Source organism: Camelina sativa, chromosome 5 (assembly GCF_030686135.1).
Source record: "Camelina sativa cultivar CO46 ecotype springtype chromosome 5, ASM3068613v1".
NCBI lineage: Eukaryota > Viridiplantae > Streptophyta > Magnoliopsida > Brassicales > Brassicaceae > Camelina > Camelina sativa.
The window spans coordinates 2,449,450-2,465,741 of NC_141884.1; the positions used below are offsets into that span (position 1 = coordinate 2,449,450).

Genomic DNA, 16,292 nt, shown 5'->3' on the forward strand with positions numbered 1-16,292 from the left:
TGGAAAATGTTGTCGTTAGAAATTATAAAAGTAGATAATTAAGGATATATAAACTAATATTGGTGATTTGGTGTGGCAAAAAATATGAAATAACTATTTGCAATTTGTTGCCGCCCAAGAACAAACGATAGTAACCTGTACATCATCATTCAAAACGTACGTACGTACGTATACTCTCTGGTCTTTCTGCCTATTACAATATGCATGTCTACAGAGAGAGTTATATGTTGATTGGTCCAAAAGGCTTGTTACATGTTTTGGATTTATAACAGGAAAATAGTAAATTAGGCGTCCTCTGACTAAAATATATATACTCACGTACACTTTTATATATCGATTTGGTTTACCTTCTACGTTTGTATTTGGCTCCCCGGCCATCAAAATAGTGCATGGAGTCTATAAAGGAGGCATATTTAAAAGTTATCTTTTGGTTTTATCATCATTCATAAGAATCTTTGTTTAATAGTAGTACTATACCTTTTACATCTTCGATATTTTGCAAAATTTTAATATGGTCAAACCACGTGACTTCCCTTACACGTATGTATTGAATTTACAGTTTAATGATAATCTGATATTATTACTGTAATAGTAGTACGTAACAACTACAGATAACGACATGTTTGATTTTCGATTATATATTACATCATACATATAAATTAGTTGCAATCAGTGAGTTAATTATTTTCCATTTCCCTGGACTTTTCTGCGTAATTTTTAATAGCCATCTATATCAAACTATATAACACTTTTTATTGTTTTGTTATATATTTTTAAGAAATATACTTAAACACAACCAGAACAAGTTTTATCTATAAAAGTATCATATTTTGAAAACAAATAAATGACTCACGCAAAATTTAATTAAGAATACATTACTTCATTGAATAAATAATATTTAAATAATGAGGACGATTAATTAAACCCGTTAAAGATATTTCATATTTGGGAAAGTCTATAAGATGTTGTGTGCATAATAATAGTCAAAGTCATTCGTAATTGACTGAGCACCAATTAAATGGCAGAGAAATAATCATTTAATAGATAAAGTTTATACCTATATAAATACACATATATGCATAGAGAACTTTTCATACAGAGAGACTTTGATTGGTGTTACAGAGAGATCGATGTAGTGAAGATGAGTGGCAAAGGTAACTTAGGTAAGGATCATGAAGAAGAAGATGAAGCACCACTTCCTGGATTCAGATTTCATCCGACGGACGAAGAGCTTTTAGGGTTTTATCTTCGAAGAAAAGTAGAGAACAAACCGATCAAACTCGAACTTATCAAACAGATCGATATCTATAAGTTCGATCCTTGGGATCTTACTAGTAAGTCTTTTTCTTGGATCACCCATTTTTTTTTATCGGTAATTCTTATAATTCTTTATCGGTTCATTGATTATTAGCTCAGTAATAAGAAATGTCCAATTTGATCTCCTATGAGTCAGAAACATACAAAATAGCAAAAAAGTATATTCGAAAAACCGACTTGGTTTCAATTTCTATAGATAGCTAGATATCTACATAAATAAGATAGCCGACTAGGATTTTTCTTGTTAGCTTATAAACAAATTTGGTTTGTGTCAAGCCAAACGAAAATATAATTTGTCTTGAACACCCTCGATGATTAATTTAAACTTCATAGACCAAATATAGTAATATACAAAACTCAAAATCTGAATTACACAAGTTGCTAGTCAATTGAAACTTTGGAAATGCAACACATGCATACAGAATTAACTAGGTAGTGAAAGCGAAATTGTATTTATACACTACTAGCTAGGACTTATATATATAGTTTGTTTTAGTTTTCGTTTTCTATAAATAATTTTTACGAAATTAATAAGAGCTTTAACTAAACGGTGGATCTTATCAGGAGTGAACAGCGTCGGGGAAAAGGAGTGGTACTTCTTCTGCATGAGAGGTAGGAAATACAGAAATAGCGTTAGACCAAATCGAGTCACCGGTTCAGGGTTCTGGAAAGCCACTGGTATTGATAAACCGGTTTACTCCAATCTAGATTGTGTCGGTCTCAAGAAATCTTTGGTTTACTATCTTGGTTCTGCCGGTAAAGGCACCAAAACCGATTGGATGATGCATGAATTCCGCCTCCCCTCTACCACCAAAACCGACTCGCCAGCACAACAAGCTGTGAGTATTTTGTTTTTGTCTTAAAACAATTTTTCTTTTGTAAATTAATCTACGTTGTTTTGCCATTTGTGAACAATTTTTTTTTATAAAAAAATCCGGTTTATTTAACCAAGAATATCATCATCACTCATCAGGCTAAACCATATATCTTGTCCATTTTTGAAGAGACAAGTTTCTATCATTCGTAGTGTTAATTAAATGCCTTAAAAAGTCAGTCACGAACACATTTCCAAACGAGCTAGAGCTATTGAGAAAGCTACACCACATTTTCTTCTCAGTATGGCCCCAACCTTTTTGTTAAAAATAGACCAACTAATTATTTGTTTCACACGAAGACTAATTAAGCTCTAATGTAAGTGAGAACGTCCACAATGAATTAAGTTTTAACTATAATGAATTCATCCATTAATCAGCATAACTATAACCACTATAATGATATCATCCATTAGTTTTATGTAATTTCGAGTACATATTGACCTATTGTTGTTAGAATCGGATTCTCTTAGTAAAATTCAGACTTTTCATTGAGTCAATGGCACTTAATGGACAGTTATGTATATATGAAATTTCTTTATAGCATTTGAAGATTCGAATAGTCGTAATAATTACAAAAGTGCATCACGCATTCATAAATTGCTTTCAGATATTATTACAGTTGGAATAAATTTATAATGGGGTCCGTCTTTTTTTTTTTCTCACAGGAGGTATGGACACTATGCAGAATCTTCAAACGGGTCACATCTCACAGAAACCCAACCATCGTACCACCAATCCGAAAACCGGTTATCACCTTAACCGACTCGTGTTCTAAGACAAGCAGCTTAGATTCAGACCACACGAGCCACCGCGTAGTAGACTCCTTGTCCCACGAGCCGCCGCTTCAGCCACATAATCATCCTTATTGGAACCAACATATGGAGGCTTTCAATCAACCGACATATACATCTTGTAATGATAATAACCTCCTCAGTTTCTGGAACGTCAACGGTGGAGATTTCATCGGAGACTCAGCAAGTTGGGATGAACTTAGATCTGTTATAGATGGCAACACTAAACCCTAGTAATAATTTTCCTTTTCTCATGAGCCTTGTGTAAAAAGATAAAACAAACCATTGCTTTTGTTTTTAGATAATAATGTTGATGTTCTGTAATGACACTTTAATAGTTTTGATATACATATATAGTTTGCATGCATGCACCATATGTTAAAAGGAAAGTAATCCCTTAAAACCCATTAAGGGACAACGTTAAAATTTAAAAGGACGTAAATGAAGCAAATATCAAACAACCCATTTTTAAAATTTTGATTTTGATATTAAATGGATCTAATTAACCAAAAAATTCTTAACTATCCCGAAATTACTAAAACAACAATTCTAACACTCTAGAGGAAGATATTTTTCTGATACTTCTTGCTCAAGCAACCAGTTATTTCTCTGACCTTCTTTCAACTTTTTTATTGGATCAATCGTCTGCACTTTTCACATCCATTCAAAGCTCTTATCTTCGAAATTGTATTTGACTAATTGCAAAAGTACTCATAAAGAAGTAAAATAGGAATATATATATATATATATAGGATCAATGAAACAGATTCTTGAGATGCTTGAAAAAGTGATCGGACACAATCTTATTAGTCCTCTCGGTGGGATGAAATGCGTCCCAGAAAACGAACTTATTCGCATCACTGCAAGTTAACATATTGTTCCGGCCGCAAAGAAATCCCATCTCGAACAATCCCGTGCCGCAACATGCAGAACTAGATACCTCTAGACCGTAAAGATCAGGTTTGGTTACAATGTCCCAAATGATATCGTAAGGATTAGCAAAGAAAATCCTCATTCCAGTGAGCTCTCTATTCAACTTCATCACCAATTTTCTCAATCTCCCGTTGAAATCAACAGCCAGGTTATTATAACTCTGAGCACAGCTAAAAGGGTCGTCAAGGTTCGTCACTCTCTCCAATGGTAGACATCCCATAGGCGAGATTCCGGTGAAAGACATTTTCCGAGCTCCGAGTCTGTAAAGATCCTTTAAGAACACCTCAGCTATCTCTATCAGAAAGTCTTGATACTGACTGATGCTGAACTGAGATCTCCTGTCCGGTAATGTGAAGTAGTTCTCAAGGAAATCGTTGGTTCCTATGCTGACTAAGTACAGAGATTCTCTGATGATTCTGGCAGCTCTACGGTGGCCAAGATAGGCGGAAAGTTTGCTTTGGTATTCCCTATAATACTCTACTTCTCTCCATAATGGAATCACGCCCTAAAATTTCAAAACAAGACAATCATCTCGATATATCTTGTTATGCAAGAAATCAACCGGAATTATGTATTTTGAAGTGAATGGTGGACTTACAAGCACGTTGGCCGTGGCATTATCATAGCCTGTGCCGGCGGACGCGAAGCAAACCCCGGTGGCGAAATCAGTGATATTGTAGGACGGATCAAGGTAGGCTGGCACGGTCGGTTTAAGGCCAAAAGCCTCAGAAGTGAAATCGGAAGAGAGACGACCGTTACAAAAGCGGCCAGTGGCACGTCCCCCGGGAAAGTCACGACCGTAAGGCTCGAAATTGGCTCTGGCCATTGTTGGTATGAAGTTGTTATTGCCGGAATCTACGGAAGAGTCACCAAAGACTATAATCGCCGGGACCTTTGCTCCGACAATGGAGACAAGAGTGGCCAAAATAATGCATAATATTGATGGTGACAAATAATGTGTTGCCATGCTAACAACTTGTTTAGCATGCGGCGATGGTACCTAGGAATTTCACTCAGTATATATACATACTATATAGTATTTAATGAACTAAAATATTAGATATGTGTACGAATTCTTGTGTTATGAACTGGGTTAATTTCAGTGTACTATAACTCTATAAGTTATTCGAATTCGGTGGTATAGAATCAATTTTTTTTAGGAACATAAGATTTAAGATATTGTCGTTATTGATATTTTACTCTTTCTTTAATTGAGATTGTTTTTTTTTTTGTTTGTTCATAAGTACTCTGTACAAATTTGATTAAAGAACCAAACTAAAGGAACAGAGTAGGAAGTATTTATTGAATTCGAAGTTTGGTGGGTGTATGATATATAATGCATGCATGCTCAGTGCGCTCATTAACAGATATCTACCTACAATGAGCAGTCATGTATATAATTCCTTTCAGCAGATGTGTACATTTATATCGGTAAATTAAAACTAACACTATTTTTTCACAAGCCTACGTACCACATTCAAATTTGGTTGATATCTAGTAGACGTGACATCAGATATAAGCTATGTGACACCACATCAATGCAAGGTGATAATTCGATCTGTTACAACATAGGTGAGAAAAACACCAAAAATTGAATATGGAGAAAGACAAATTAAGAAAATAGTGTGGAATGGGGTATTTCTCTATTAAGTTTTGGTTATAGTGAGAAAAGTGGGTGGTGAGGTAATAAATGAAACGACACATGTAGAAGAGATGTATAAATAATATAAGCTTATAATAATGTACGTAGTGGTGGTTGCACCTCCAAACTTTATGATTTCGACTGACCCGTGAACCGCATGATTCGTAACAATCATATAAGCCTCGTCAATTATATATCTTTAAAACAAGTTTTGGTAGCTGTAGATAAATTAGGTCAAGCCGTCAACATCAAGTTTAAAGGTTCAGAGGTCACCTTAAAACCATTAGTTAGAGAAAAGATTTTGTGACTGATTAGAGATGGCAAATCGTCTTTTATATATTATGTAGTCAACACCTTTTTTTTTTTTTTAGCGAATTTGGTGAACATTTTTTACGGATGTGAATATGTGATTGACATGAGGTGGTTAGTAAGGCTGCTTTCTAACATGTGTAAACAGAAGACAAAAATTAACTATGCATATGAATTAGAAAATTAACATAGTTGGAGGTAATCCTATCTTGACGTCGTGTGTACATGCATGTAGAGTGTTTTGATCTGTTTTTTACTAATACTTATCTCACTGACTCGTGATGCTTTCATATTAGAAAAACAAACAATTTGGCTACAGTGCCAAGTTTTTTCTAACGTCAAACATATCGGCTACACTATAACAACACCGATGAAATGAAATATTAAATTTTCAAAACACATCTAGCATTTGTTTTTTGAACACGAAAAGTAGATTTGAACCCATAACTGGCGAATAAGAGAGAGAGAAAAAAGTAGTTTTGAACAATAGAGATGGAAATATATTGGAATTACGTGCACACAATTGGAATGAATATTTGGTTTGGATTATAACAAACTGAAATGTCGTTAATCAGTTTGCTCATAGTGTGGTTAGGAAGACGTTGCACTTACACAGTATATAAATGTGAAAGTCAAATTCGAATCTTTTGCTTCATTTACAAAAATACATCTACGTGAAAATGATTACATTTTCCTAAACTTGCTCTATTTCAGTAGAAGAATAATGTTGCAAAGGAAAAAGTATAACTTTCAAAATTTTAAGTTTTCCAAAGATTTGGTGTTTCCACAATCTTTCAGTTTTTTTTTTAAACAAAGTATTTGAATAATTGTTTATAACTTTATGTGCATGTGGTTAGTTAGTCACAGTCAAAGACACACTTAGAATTTTAAAGACTCTTCTACAGTCAATTAAAGTATAATAAGCTATTTGATATTTTAAAGTGTTCTCAATGATGATATATAATTTTCTAGTTAAAAAAGTCGCATTATATGTGGATGTGCGTTTGATCTAATTATGTGAATTTTCATTAAGAGATTTAACACGTACGTAGAGGGTATGTATTCAACCAAATATATAGTTCAATACTAGCTACTACACTGCAAATTAGGTTGTTTATTATAGTAAGTCCTATTATAAAAAAATTACATATTTCAAGTTTTACTAATGAAGTACTACCAAATAATCTTTGATACTACTACTATTAAACCAAAAATATCACATTTCAACGCAAACGTACAAATCAGAAATGTTTTGTTTATAAAGATTCCACATGTTTGAACCGGTCTGGTCTTACTGAAGAGAAGACCACCACCTACAATATTCTGTTATCTCTAAACTATTATTTGCGATTGTTTTTTCTTGTTTTGTCCTGACATGCTACGGCTTAAGAGTCTCATTCGAATAGATATCGAATTGTCATTTTAAAAAAAAAATTAATTTGATCTTCGATTTGATTCCCATTGACTTTCAAAAAATCCTATACTTCCCTTGCTCTTTTCATGTTAGCTCCCTCCTCTTTTGTCCTTAAGAGACTATCATCTATAACTCGTATCTCTCATAGGCCTCTCTTTCTTTTATCATAGGTTGCCGGAGATTTCTAATAATCTCAGCAGCTTAATGTCGACCAAACTAGTAAGTATATCCCTTGGCCTTATTTTGTTCATTGTCTCACCACTTTCCGGGGACTGTAGACCTCTTTCAGAGAAACATGAGTATAACTCTTCATCCCTTGACGGGTTTAATTCCCAAGATCTGATGCGTTTCAGTTCTGTTTCTTCTTCCACAAGCAACGATTGCGGTTTCTCCTCCATGGAACATGAACCTGCCAAGGATCATACAGGAGATTTGGTGAAGCTTCAACTAAAACGCAGGGAGATTAATCAAGAAACAAAGGGAACAAGACATTCAGTTGTTGATCTTAAAATCCAAGACCTCACAAGAATTCAGACGCTTCACGCCCGGGTTAAGAAATCGAAATATGAGAAGGTTAAGAAGAAGATTACCTCGGATATTTCTTTGGTGGGAGCTCCAGAGGCTTCTTCAACAGGGAAGCTGGTAGCAACTCTTCAGTCTGGTATGATACACGGTTCTGGCGAATATTTCATGGATGTGCTTGTGGGCACACCACCAAAACACTTTTCATTGATTCTTGACACCGGGAGTGATTTAAACTGGCTCCAATGCTTGCCTTGCCACGACTGTTTCCATCAAAACGGTGCATTTTATGACCCGAAAACATCCACTTCGTTCAAGAACATAACATGCAATGACCCTAGATGCAGCCTCATCTCATCACCCGATCCTCCAGTACAGTGTGAATCAGATAACCAATCATGCCCTTATTTCTACTGGTATGGAGACAGGTCAAACACAACCGGAGATTTCGCGGTTGAGACCTTTACCGTTAATCTCACGACCACCGAGGGAGAAAGCTCAGAGTACAAGGTGGAAAACATGATGTTTGGGTGTGGCCATTGGAACCGAGGTCTCTTCAATGGTGCTTCAGGTCTGCTTGGATTAGGAAGAGGACCTCTTTCGTTTTCTTCTCAACTTCATTCTCTCTACGGTCATTCCTTTTCCTACTGTCTTGTCGATAGAAACAGCGACACCAATGTAAGCAGCAAGTTGATCTTTGGAGAAGACAAGGATTTGCTGAACCACCCGAATCTGAATTTCACTTCTTTTGTGAACGGGAAGGAAAACTCTATGGAGTCATTTTACTATATACAGATCAAATCCATTCTAGTTGACGGCGAAGCTCTTGATGACATACCTGAAGAAACATGGAACATCTCATCAGATGGTGGTGGTGGAACCATCATTGATTCGGGTACAACCTTAAGCTATTTCGCTGAACCAGCATATGAGATCATCAAAAACAAGTTTGCAGAGAAGATAAAAGACAAGTACCCGGTGTTTGGAGATTTCCATATCCTTGATCCTTGTTTCAATGTGTCTGGCGTAGAGGAGAACATCAACCTGCCTGAGCTCGGGATAATTTTCGCAGATGGAGCAGTTTGGACGTTCCCCGTTGAGAACACCTTCATCAGGTTGAGTGAGGATATTGTTTGTTTGGCAATTCTAGGAACTCCCAAATCATCCTTTTCCATCATTGGAAACTACCAGCAACAAAATTTCCATATACTCTATGATACAAAGAGGTCTAGACTAGGGTACGCACCCACAAAGTGTGCTGATATATAAACCGTTAATAGATTTATAAACATAAAAGTAACTGTACACACAGAACCTAGTTTCTTTGATTCTTTAGGATACTCCTTATCAAACAAAGAGTAGTACATAGTACCAATAAGATCAAGCTATGTTCATTACTGGATGTAATTACAAGCAACTCCTGCTATATGCAATTTTGTTTATTGACAAAAGTAAAGAAACTTTAATAGTTATGGGAAGAGTTGAACATAGCCAGTTAAGATAGCAATGGCTAGAATGACTAAAGGAGGAAGGAGTACAAAGGCGCCAATAGTAGCAAAGAAAACAGAATCATTCCTGCGAGAGACCTCATTAAGGTAGCTTTGTCTCTTAATGTTCCTTTTCTGAGAAGTGGTTAAGAATTTAGGACTCACTTTCTTTAAGTTTTTTTTGCCTAATGGAATGGAGAAATCATCGTCTCTGTCACCAACAAGTCCAGCCAATTGGTCACGTATAGTAAGTCCCCTCGAGCCACCACCACCACCATCACTCATGTAACCTGATGATGAATAATATAAATCCCAGGTGAATGATTCTACTACGATCTAATCAAAACCATGTAATGTAATGTACCTTCACTTGTTGAAGTTAGCTGTTCAAGAAGATCTAGTTGTGTACGTACTGATGAAGATGAAGTTGAAGAAGAACCTTCAAAGGAAACGAATTCAATGCTTATCAGAACTCAATAGATTAAAAAAAAAAAAATCTCATCTTTACATAGAAATCACACAAAGTTTGGTCCTTTCTCAATTCCTAAGTTCACCGAAGAACCAATTTGGCAAATTACACAAAACCCTTATCGGAAAGATAAGAAATTTGAATCATGTACCGGAGAAGGAAGATGAAGAAGGATCGTTGTTGTTGTTGTTGTTGTCGTTGTCAGTAACGCCGATTTCGTTCCTGTCAGAGCGGACACGTGTTGGGGAAAGGAGGTGTTTCTGATTGAATCGATGAGAAGAAGAAGAAGGATTTGAAAGTGGGTGAAGAGAAGCGGAGAAGAAGTTCAAAGCCATAACATGAAAAAGCTCGAAGCTTCCCCACTGCAAATTTTTTTTTTGTTTCTTTACTGTTCTGTGTTCCTCTTTTGAGATTCTGAAAATTTCAATTTCGTTGAGAGGTCAGGAAATTTTTCAAATATTGTTTTGGGAAAACAAAATTAATTAATACACGTCTCCGAGTCTGACCAAACTAAACCGCCTTAATTCGTTCCGAAAGATCCTTCGGTTTATTTATATGTGGGACGATTTACACGTGGGACGCAAACACGTGTAAAGCGAAAATGAAAAAGTAACGACTCCACTGGGGATCGAACCCAGAATCTCTGGTTTCGTAGACCAGCGCCTTATCCATTGGGCCATGGAGTCCTTTTTGTCTGTTCTCCGCTTATCAACGATCTTTAGCAGAGTAAAAATTAAAACTCCAAAGTCTAAAGTCTAAAGTCTAAAGTCAAAAGACTCAAAATCAAGCATACTTTTTGTCGCGAAAAAAAGATGAAGACACACACAATACATGAAACTTATCAAAGTAAGAGTGAAAAATATGTAAATGTGTATTTTCTTCATGCTTCTTTTGATGTGTTGAGGATTTGTTAATTTATGGATTTCACTTTCCTCTTAATGTTGTGTTTGATCATTTAAGTATGACCTTTAACCTCCGTAACAGTTTGCGTATATGCTATCCTAAGCTCTTTTTTTTTTTACCCGTAAGTTATCGCATTGGAATCATTGTAAATGTCGTTTTAGACAAAAACAACACGTTGTAGTGTATAGTACATTTTTATTATGTGTGTTTTTGTTCACATAAACGTTTTTAGAAACGTTGTCTTATTATTGAGACTCGGATGTCGAAACTGATACGGAACTAGAGAAATGTGTTCATATGCTTATTGCTGTATTGGGCTATGATACGGTATCGTATTTGTGATTGTCGGTCTCCAAATAGCCGTTGTGAATGCTTATGTCTTTTTTTGTTTGGTGGTCAAGCAAAGGTGAAAAGTTTGAAAAGAGAGACATAGGAATTGATGAATCACACGAAAGAAAAACTTTTCCTCTTTATATATGTATCTTTAATCTTTATCTATAAAGGCCTACATAAAGGAAACGCAATACATATACAATTGTATATACGACAATTCGATTTGTTTTAAATAATTCGACTGAAGCTTACCTATATGTGACTTCTTTTGTTTTCTTTGCACTGTATTTCTATCTATTGGTGCAGTTCAACTATGCTAAATGATAGGAGAAGGATTAAAGTACACTTTTTAGATGTATATATATGCGATTTATGTATGTAAAACTTTTTAATTACTAGGAGAGATTCATCTATATATACATCTCGGACCAAACCAATGTTATCGAATTTCAAACTCGCATACTTTTAATGAGAATTCCTTGAGGTTTCTTAGCAAAATCATCAATTATGTGTCTCTAGTTTGGTTCTAGTAGTTTCCAAGTACGTTGTTTAGAGCTAAATGCAATAATAGTTGTTAGGTTATTGAATCTCTTTCGTTTTCCATCGAGCTTTGAACACTTCATTCTTCTTACCAAAACTCAATGCCATAATTTTGTACATTTAAGTTAAAATCAATTTAAAAGTCTTTTGAATTCTTGATCAGATTCTTCTAGTGACACTTGTCAACTTGCGCTATCACCCCATATGGGTTCATTATATATGTCACTAGATGTTTTTTTTGTAAAAGGAAATTTGACATAATATGGGTGTCAATAATAGCATAAATTTGCACACATGGAGAAATCATATAATTCTAGTATTGATAATTGATCAAAGAGTAATCATTCTTTTCTGACTTTCCATCACATTTTCTGCCCTCATCAAAATCACATAAACTTTGGGGAGGAATAAACACTTAAGGACGACGAATCTAACTAAAAGGAGGTGTAAGACACGTGAGGAGCACATGATCACATGGCGGCAACAACAGTATTCTGAAAAAAAAAAATTGGCCATTCTTTCCTCTGCCAAAACCTGGCCTTAGCCTGTAACAACACCCCCACCCACCATCAACCAATCACACGACGACCAACATGCAAGTCAGCAAGTGCAATGTTTATAGTATTATTAGGGACTTAATTATACCATATCCAGAATCATCTTTTATCATTATGTTAAAAAAAAGCTTATAAGATTTAATTTATTTTTCTTGGCATAAAACTTTATCCAAAAGTTATGCTTCAAGTAAAGCCTCCATCAAAGGCTTTTTTTAGTCTCTCTCATGAACTCATTCATGTTCTCCAAGAAAGGCACATTGGTTTCCTTACACATATGACTAATGAGTTGTAACATTCCCGCACAACAAAGACATAAATTTCTATTTGTGTGCATTTGAATGCCATATATTATTCACCACGACCAAAAAATAATAGTATAAAGTCTTCAACAAGCGTATATGTCATAATTAAATATTTGGAAGTACCTAGAAAACAAAAATGTAAAATTTGATAGAATCCAAACCTTGACATGTGAAAGGAAGAAAAAAAAAAGATTACAATATTGAATAATATTGACCTAAAAATCCCAAAGCCTGTGTGTTTGGGAATTCCCTCTTCTGTGCTTTACCACTGGCTTTACCCCTACCCATATCTATCTCTCTATCCACTTTCAATTTTTCATTTTGTTGCAATAATTTTTGGTTGTTTATATAGGATAATTAAAAATAAAATTTTGTGAAAATATCTAATTTAATTTCTTCAACCAGCTATAAATGTTACAGTTGACAAATCCACTGTCTTTGCTTTCCCTTCACTGCTCACTCCCCTCTCTCTCTCTTGTTTCCTCCATTGCAAACAAAGCTTCTCTCCCCACTAACCAGTTCCACCCAACTTTTTTTTCCCATTAACCCATTACTGTGTAGTTTATATATAGTTATATACACACTTCCTTGTTATATTAATATATTCTTTTGGTTTTTTAACCTTAACTCTAATGAGAGTTCCTTCTGGGTTAGATGAATCTATCTCTGGTTAGCCCAAAATCTCCAATTCATTAATTGATTTCAGTATCTTCCTCTGGCTCTGCTTCAGAAACAGATAAAAAAGTTGGAACCTTTTTTATTCTCTTTCATTCTTTCATAGTTTCTTCTTCTGTTGTAAGATGAAGATACAACATCTAAAGGATAAAGCTTTATCTCTCCCCACATTCTAAGGTAAAATTTATATGCTCTCTCTTTTGTTTTGTTGTTTGCCCTGAATGTTTTCTTTGGATGGCATTATGTGATTAGATTCTCTGTAGATTGTCTCTTGCTTCAAACTTAAGTGATGCTTTTTTTCGATGGTCTTAAAAAGCCAAAGATTCTCTTTTGTTTCTTCGAGCTCCCATCTTTCTTGGGGACACGTAATGCCCCATACCTTGTTTTGTTGATATGCCGCAATTTTTTTGCTTATACCAATGAGAAAGTGTGCGTTTTTTACCTTCTTCTTACTTAACTCACACCCATCAGATTGAGTTATATGGCCAAGTTACAACTGAGAAGTGTGAAAAAGATATCTCTTTTTAGTCTTTGTATGATGTATGCAAGTGTTTAACTGTAAGACACTCTCTTGTTGTCTAGGTGGTTATAAGAGAAGGTTTTAGCAGCTTCGATACAGAGGACCAGAGATGCCACCTGAGAATTCTTTAAACGCTGAGATGTCCAAGAAGATATCTTTTTTTGGTTTGAAGGGGTTGAAGTTGTGGGTATGGGTTTGTTTGGTTGTTGGAGTATTCATAGTTATGATTCTCTGCATCTTGTCTCTATGGATCACATTCCGCCGGAAATCTAGAAGTTCTTCAAGTAAGTTTCCTTTCAACCAGATACCACATGAGTCCAAAGATATCAGAGTGGACAGAGCTAGGTTTCAGAATCACAATCCTCACCCTGAAAGTTTATATATCGAAATGAATGATAAATCCACTGGAAAGACGATGTTGTCTCACTTGGGAAGAACCAAGTCTAGTGATAATGATACTTTAAGTCAATGTAGCTCTGTGAATCATCATGAGAGAGCTTGTAGTTCTCATTCCGGTGAAGAAGGAGGCTTTGTAAGTGCTGGTAGACAGTATGGAGGACATGTAACAGCATCTCCTTTGGTTGGTTTACCGGAAATATCTCACCTTGGTTGGGGACACTGGTTTACTCTTAGGGATCTTGAGCTAGCTACCAACCGTTTTGCTGCAGTAAATGTTCTTGGAGAGGGTGGTTATGGAGTAGTTTATAGGGGTAAACTCGTTAATGGTACCGAGGTTGCTGTAAAGAAACTTCTGAACAATCTGTAAGTTTTCAACTCAACTGGACTATTACATGTTTGTAAATCCTATTTTTGGTTTCCTTAATAATCATCTCCAAGCTTTGGTCTCTAGAGGGCAAGCTGAGAAGGAATTTCGAGTAGAAGTTGAGGCTATTGGTCATGTACGACACAAGAATCTTGTTAGGCTTTTAGGATATTGCATAGAGGGAGTTCATCGGTGAGTCTCACTTGTCTTTTTATCATTTTGAACATACTTCTACAGTTATACTGCCAAAGCAAAAGGATCTTACTGTCTCTAATTATGATGATCAATACAGGATGCTTGTTTATGAGTATGTGAATAGTGGTAACTTAGAACAATGGTTACATGGAGCAATGCGGCAACATGGAAATCTCACTTGGGAGGCACGGATGAAGATCATTACTGGTACTGCACAAGCGTAAGTGGTTTGAAACAGTTTTAGCTTCTGTCAGATATGTTCAATGCTTGCATAATAAAATACTCTGCAATTTGTACAATTTTACAGGCTTGCTTATTTACACGAAGCAATTGAACCAAAAGTGGTCCACAGAGACATAAAAGCAAGCAATATATTGATTGATGATGAGTTTAATGCAAAACTCTCTGACTTTGGGTTGGCCAAGCTCTTGGACTCGGGTGAGAGTCACATCACAACCAGAGTCATGGGTACCTTTGGGTAAAGTCCAAAATTTTGTACCTTCCTTAGGCATGTTATCATTATTATCTTCTCAGATGATGTCCTTACAAATACATCATTGCTGTCTTTTGTTTTATTCAGATATGTAGCACCAGAATATGCTAATACAGGTATGTTAAACGAAAAGAGTGATATATATAGCTTCGGTGTTTTGCTTCTTGAAGCTGTAACTGGTCGGGATCCAGTTGATTATGGCTGTCCTGCTAATGAGGTACTAATTAAAACTGGTATAGATTTTGTACATTGCTTGGAAATCTTGGTTATGAATATGTTCGTTTCTTGAACATCATGAATCGGTCTGTGTATTGGCTGGCAGGTGAATCTTGTTGAATGGCTAAAGATGATGGTTGGAACAAGAAGAGCTGAAGAAGTTGTGGATCCAAGACTTGAACCTAGACCTAGTAAAAGTGCTCTGAAACGGGCACTTTTGGTTTCCCTTAGATGTGTCGATCCTGAAGCAGAGAAACGTCCTAGAATGAGTCAGGTTGCACGGATGCTTGAATCCGATGAACACCCTTTTCACAAGGTATATGATGGTCCAAAGCTGTAACAGTTGTTATAAATATATATGTTTCCGTATTCATCATTCAAACAAAAATCGTCATGTTATGGCAGGAGAGGAGGAACAGAAGGAGCAAAACAGCGAACATGGAGATTGTTGAGACCAAAGACGAATCTCTTGGTCCTAGTAGTTCAGATACTCACATTACAAAGGCTGATATGACTTGTGAATAAGAAATAGAATCAGACAGCAGCTCCTTCAAGTCTTGAGATATTCTGTTTCTACTTAGCAAACTAATTGATTGATGAATGATGATCACACACGTTTGATTTGCTCTGTCTCTCTGAGATGATCAAAAGAGCATGTGGAGTGATAACTGATGGCTGCAGCAACTTTAGGAGGCTTTTTTCTTTTCTTTTTATATTTTTAATATTTTGGAGCTAATTATTCCTGTCTGGTCGGTACGGAACGTTTGTCAGTCAAAAACATGTGTTTAAGATTTATGTGACAACAGAAGGAGAGAGAAGTCTTTGTAAATCTATTTAAGATTGAAGACGTAAGCAGAAACAAAGGGACAGAAACAAAGAGACAAAACTAAGTTCAATTATAACGGCTAGAGGCTTAGCTTAAAGCCTTTTTATAGAAATCGTTATTTTTTGTTATTACAAAACCTATTGTTATTTGTTATATTATCAGAATGTGAAAACTTTATTGAACGATGACAAAACTATACGAATTTGAATT

The 16,292-nt window shown here is 35.6% G+C and overlaps 5 protein-coding genes and 1 non-coding gene across 6 annotated transcripts; 3 read left to right on the forward strand and 3 right to left on the reverse strand.

Annotated features, from left to right (window-relative positions):
- Nucleotides 1-1,005: 1,005 nt before the first annotated feature.
- On the forward strand, nucleotides 1,006-3,350 carry LOC104785059 (transcription factor JUNGBRUNNEN 1). The gene is made up of 3 exons (XM_010510183.3): nucleotides 1,006-1,334; nucleotides 1,882-2,156; nucleotides 2,858-3,350. The coding sequence occupies exons 1-3, from the start codon at nucleotides 1,076-1,078 to the stop codon at nucleotides 3,215-3,217; spliced, it is 894 nt and encodes a 297-aa protein (XP_010508485.1). The 5' UTR covers nucleotides 1,006-1,075; the 3' UTR covers nucleotides 3,218-3,350.
- Nucleotides 3,351-3,587: 237 nt separating this feature from the next.
- On the reverse strand, nucleotides 3,588-4,985 carry LOC104785060 (GDSL esterase/lipase At2g42990). The gene is made up of 2 exons (XM_010510185.2): nucleotides 4,515-4,985; nucleotides 3,588-4,421 (listed from the first exon to the last, which is right to left on the reverse strand). The coding sequence occupies exons 1-2, from the start codon at nucleotides 4,881-4,883 to the stop codon at nucleotides 3,738-3,740; spliced, it is 1,053 nt and encodes a 350-aa protein (XP_010508487.1). The 5' UTR covers nucleotides 4,884-4,985; the 3' UTR covers nucleotides 3,588-3,737.
- A 2,122-nt stretch (nucleotides 4,986-7,107) lies between these two features.
- LOC104785061 (aspartic proteinase CDR1) lies at nucleotides 7,108-9,254 on the forward strand. The gene has a single exon (XM_087451858.1). It carries the CDS (start codon nucleotides 7,486-7,488, stop codon nucleotides 9,070-9,072), a length of 1,587 nt encoding a protein of 528 aa, XP_087307984.1. The 5' UTR covers nucleotides 7,108-7,485; the 3' UTR covers nucleotides 9,073-9,254.
- LOC104785062 (uncharacterized) lies at nucleotides 9,170-10,239 on the reverse strand. The gene is made up of 3 exons (XM_010510187.3): nucleotides 9,911-10,239; nucleotides 9,655-9,729; nucleotides 9,170-9,580 (listed from the first exon to the last, which is right to left on the reverse strand). The coding sequence occupies exons 1-3, from the start codon at nucleotides 10,092-10,094 to the stop codon at nucleotides 9,273-9,275; spliced, it is 567 nt and encodes a 188-aa protein (XP_010508489.1). The 5' UTR covers nucleotides 10,095-10,239; the 3' UTR covers nucleotides 9,170-9,272.
- Nucleotides 10,240-10,372: 133 nt separating this feature from the next.
- TRNAR-ACG (transfer RNA arginine (anticodon ACG)) lies at nucleotides 10,373-10,445 on the reverse strand. The gene has a single exon. It is a non-coding gene; the product is annotated as a tRNA-Arg (tRNA).
- A 2,206-nt stretch (nucleotides 10,446-12,651) lies between these two features.
- Nucleotides 12,652-16,194, forward strand: LOC104793226 (putative receptor-like protein kinase At2g42960). The gene is made up of 8 exons (XM_010519545.3): nucleotides 12,652-13,246; nucleotides 13,652-14,351; nucleotides 14,440-14,544; nucleotides 14,645-14,767; nucleotides 14,855-15,025; nucleotides 15,128-15,257; nucleotides 15,363-15,572; nucleotides 15,662-16,194. Exons 2-8 carry the CDS (start codon nucleotides 13,699-13,701, stop codon nucleotides 15,779-15,781), a joined length of 1,512 nt encoding a protein of 503 aa, XP_010517847.2. The 5' UTR covers nucleotides 12,652-13,246; nucleotides 13,652-13,698; the 3' UTR covers nucleotides 15,782-16,194.
- Nucleotides 16,195-16,292: the final 98 nt, after the last annotated feature.

Excerpts from the sequence above, each read along its gene's own strand:
- LOC104785059 (XM_010510183.3), top strand. The coding sequence starts at position 1,076 with ATGCATAGAGAACTTTTCATACAGAGAGACTTTGATTGGTGTTACAGA. Across the intron at positions 1,335-1,881 it reads CGATCCTTGGGATCTTACTA|GAGTGAACAGCGTCGGGGAA; the intron begins GTAAGTCTTTTT and ends GGATCTTATCAG. Across the intron at positions 2,157-2,857 it reads ACTCGCCAGCACAACAAGCT|GAGGTATGGACACTATGCAG; the intron begins GTGAGTATTTTG and ends TTTTTCTCACAG.
- LOC104785060 (XM_010510185.2), bottom strand. The coding sequence starts at position 4,883 with ATGGCAACACATTATTTGTCACCATCAATATTATGCATTATTTTGGCC. Across the intron at positions 4,422-4,514 it reads ATGCCACGGCCAACGTGCTT|GGCGTGATTCCATTATGGAG; the intron begins GTAAGTCCACCA and ends TTGAAATTTTAG.
- LOC104785061 (XM_087451858.1), top strand. The coding sequence starts at position 7,486 with ATGTCGACCAAACTAGTAAGTATATCCCTTGGCCTTATTTTGTTCATT.
- LOC104785062 (XM_010510187.3), bottom strand. The coding sequence starts at position 10,094 with ATGGCTTTGAACTTCTTCTCCGCTTCTCTTCACCCACTTTCAAATCCT. Across the intron at positions 9,730-9,910 it reads TTCTTCATCTTCCTTCTCCG|GTTCTTCTTCAACTTCATCT; the intron begins GTACATGATTCA and ends TTTCCTTTGAAG. Across the intron at positions 9,581-9,654 it reads GCTAACTTCAACAAGTGAAG|GTTACATGAGTGATGGTGGT; the intron begins GTACATTACATT and ends ATTCATCATCAG.
- LOC104793226 (XM_010519545.3), top strand. The coding sequence starts at position 13,699 with ATGCCACCTGAGAATTCTTTAAACGCTGAGATGTCCAAGAAGATATCT. Across the intron at positions 14,768-14,854 it reads ATTACTGGTACTGCACAAGC|GCTTGCTTATTTACACGAAG; the intron begins GTAAGTGGTTTG and ends ACAATTTTACAG. Across the intron at positions 15,026-15,127 it reads AGAGTCATGGGTACCTTTGG|ATATGTAGCACCAGAATATG; the intron begins GTAAAGTCCAAA and ends TGTTTTATTCAG.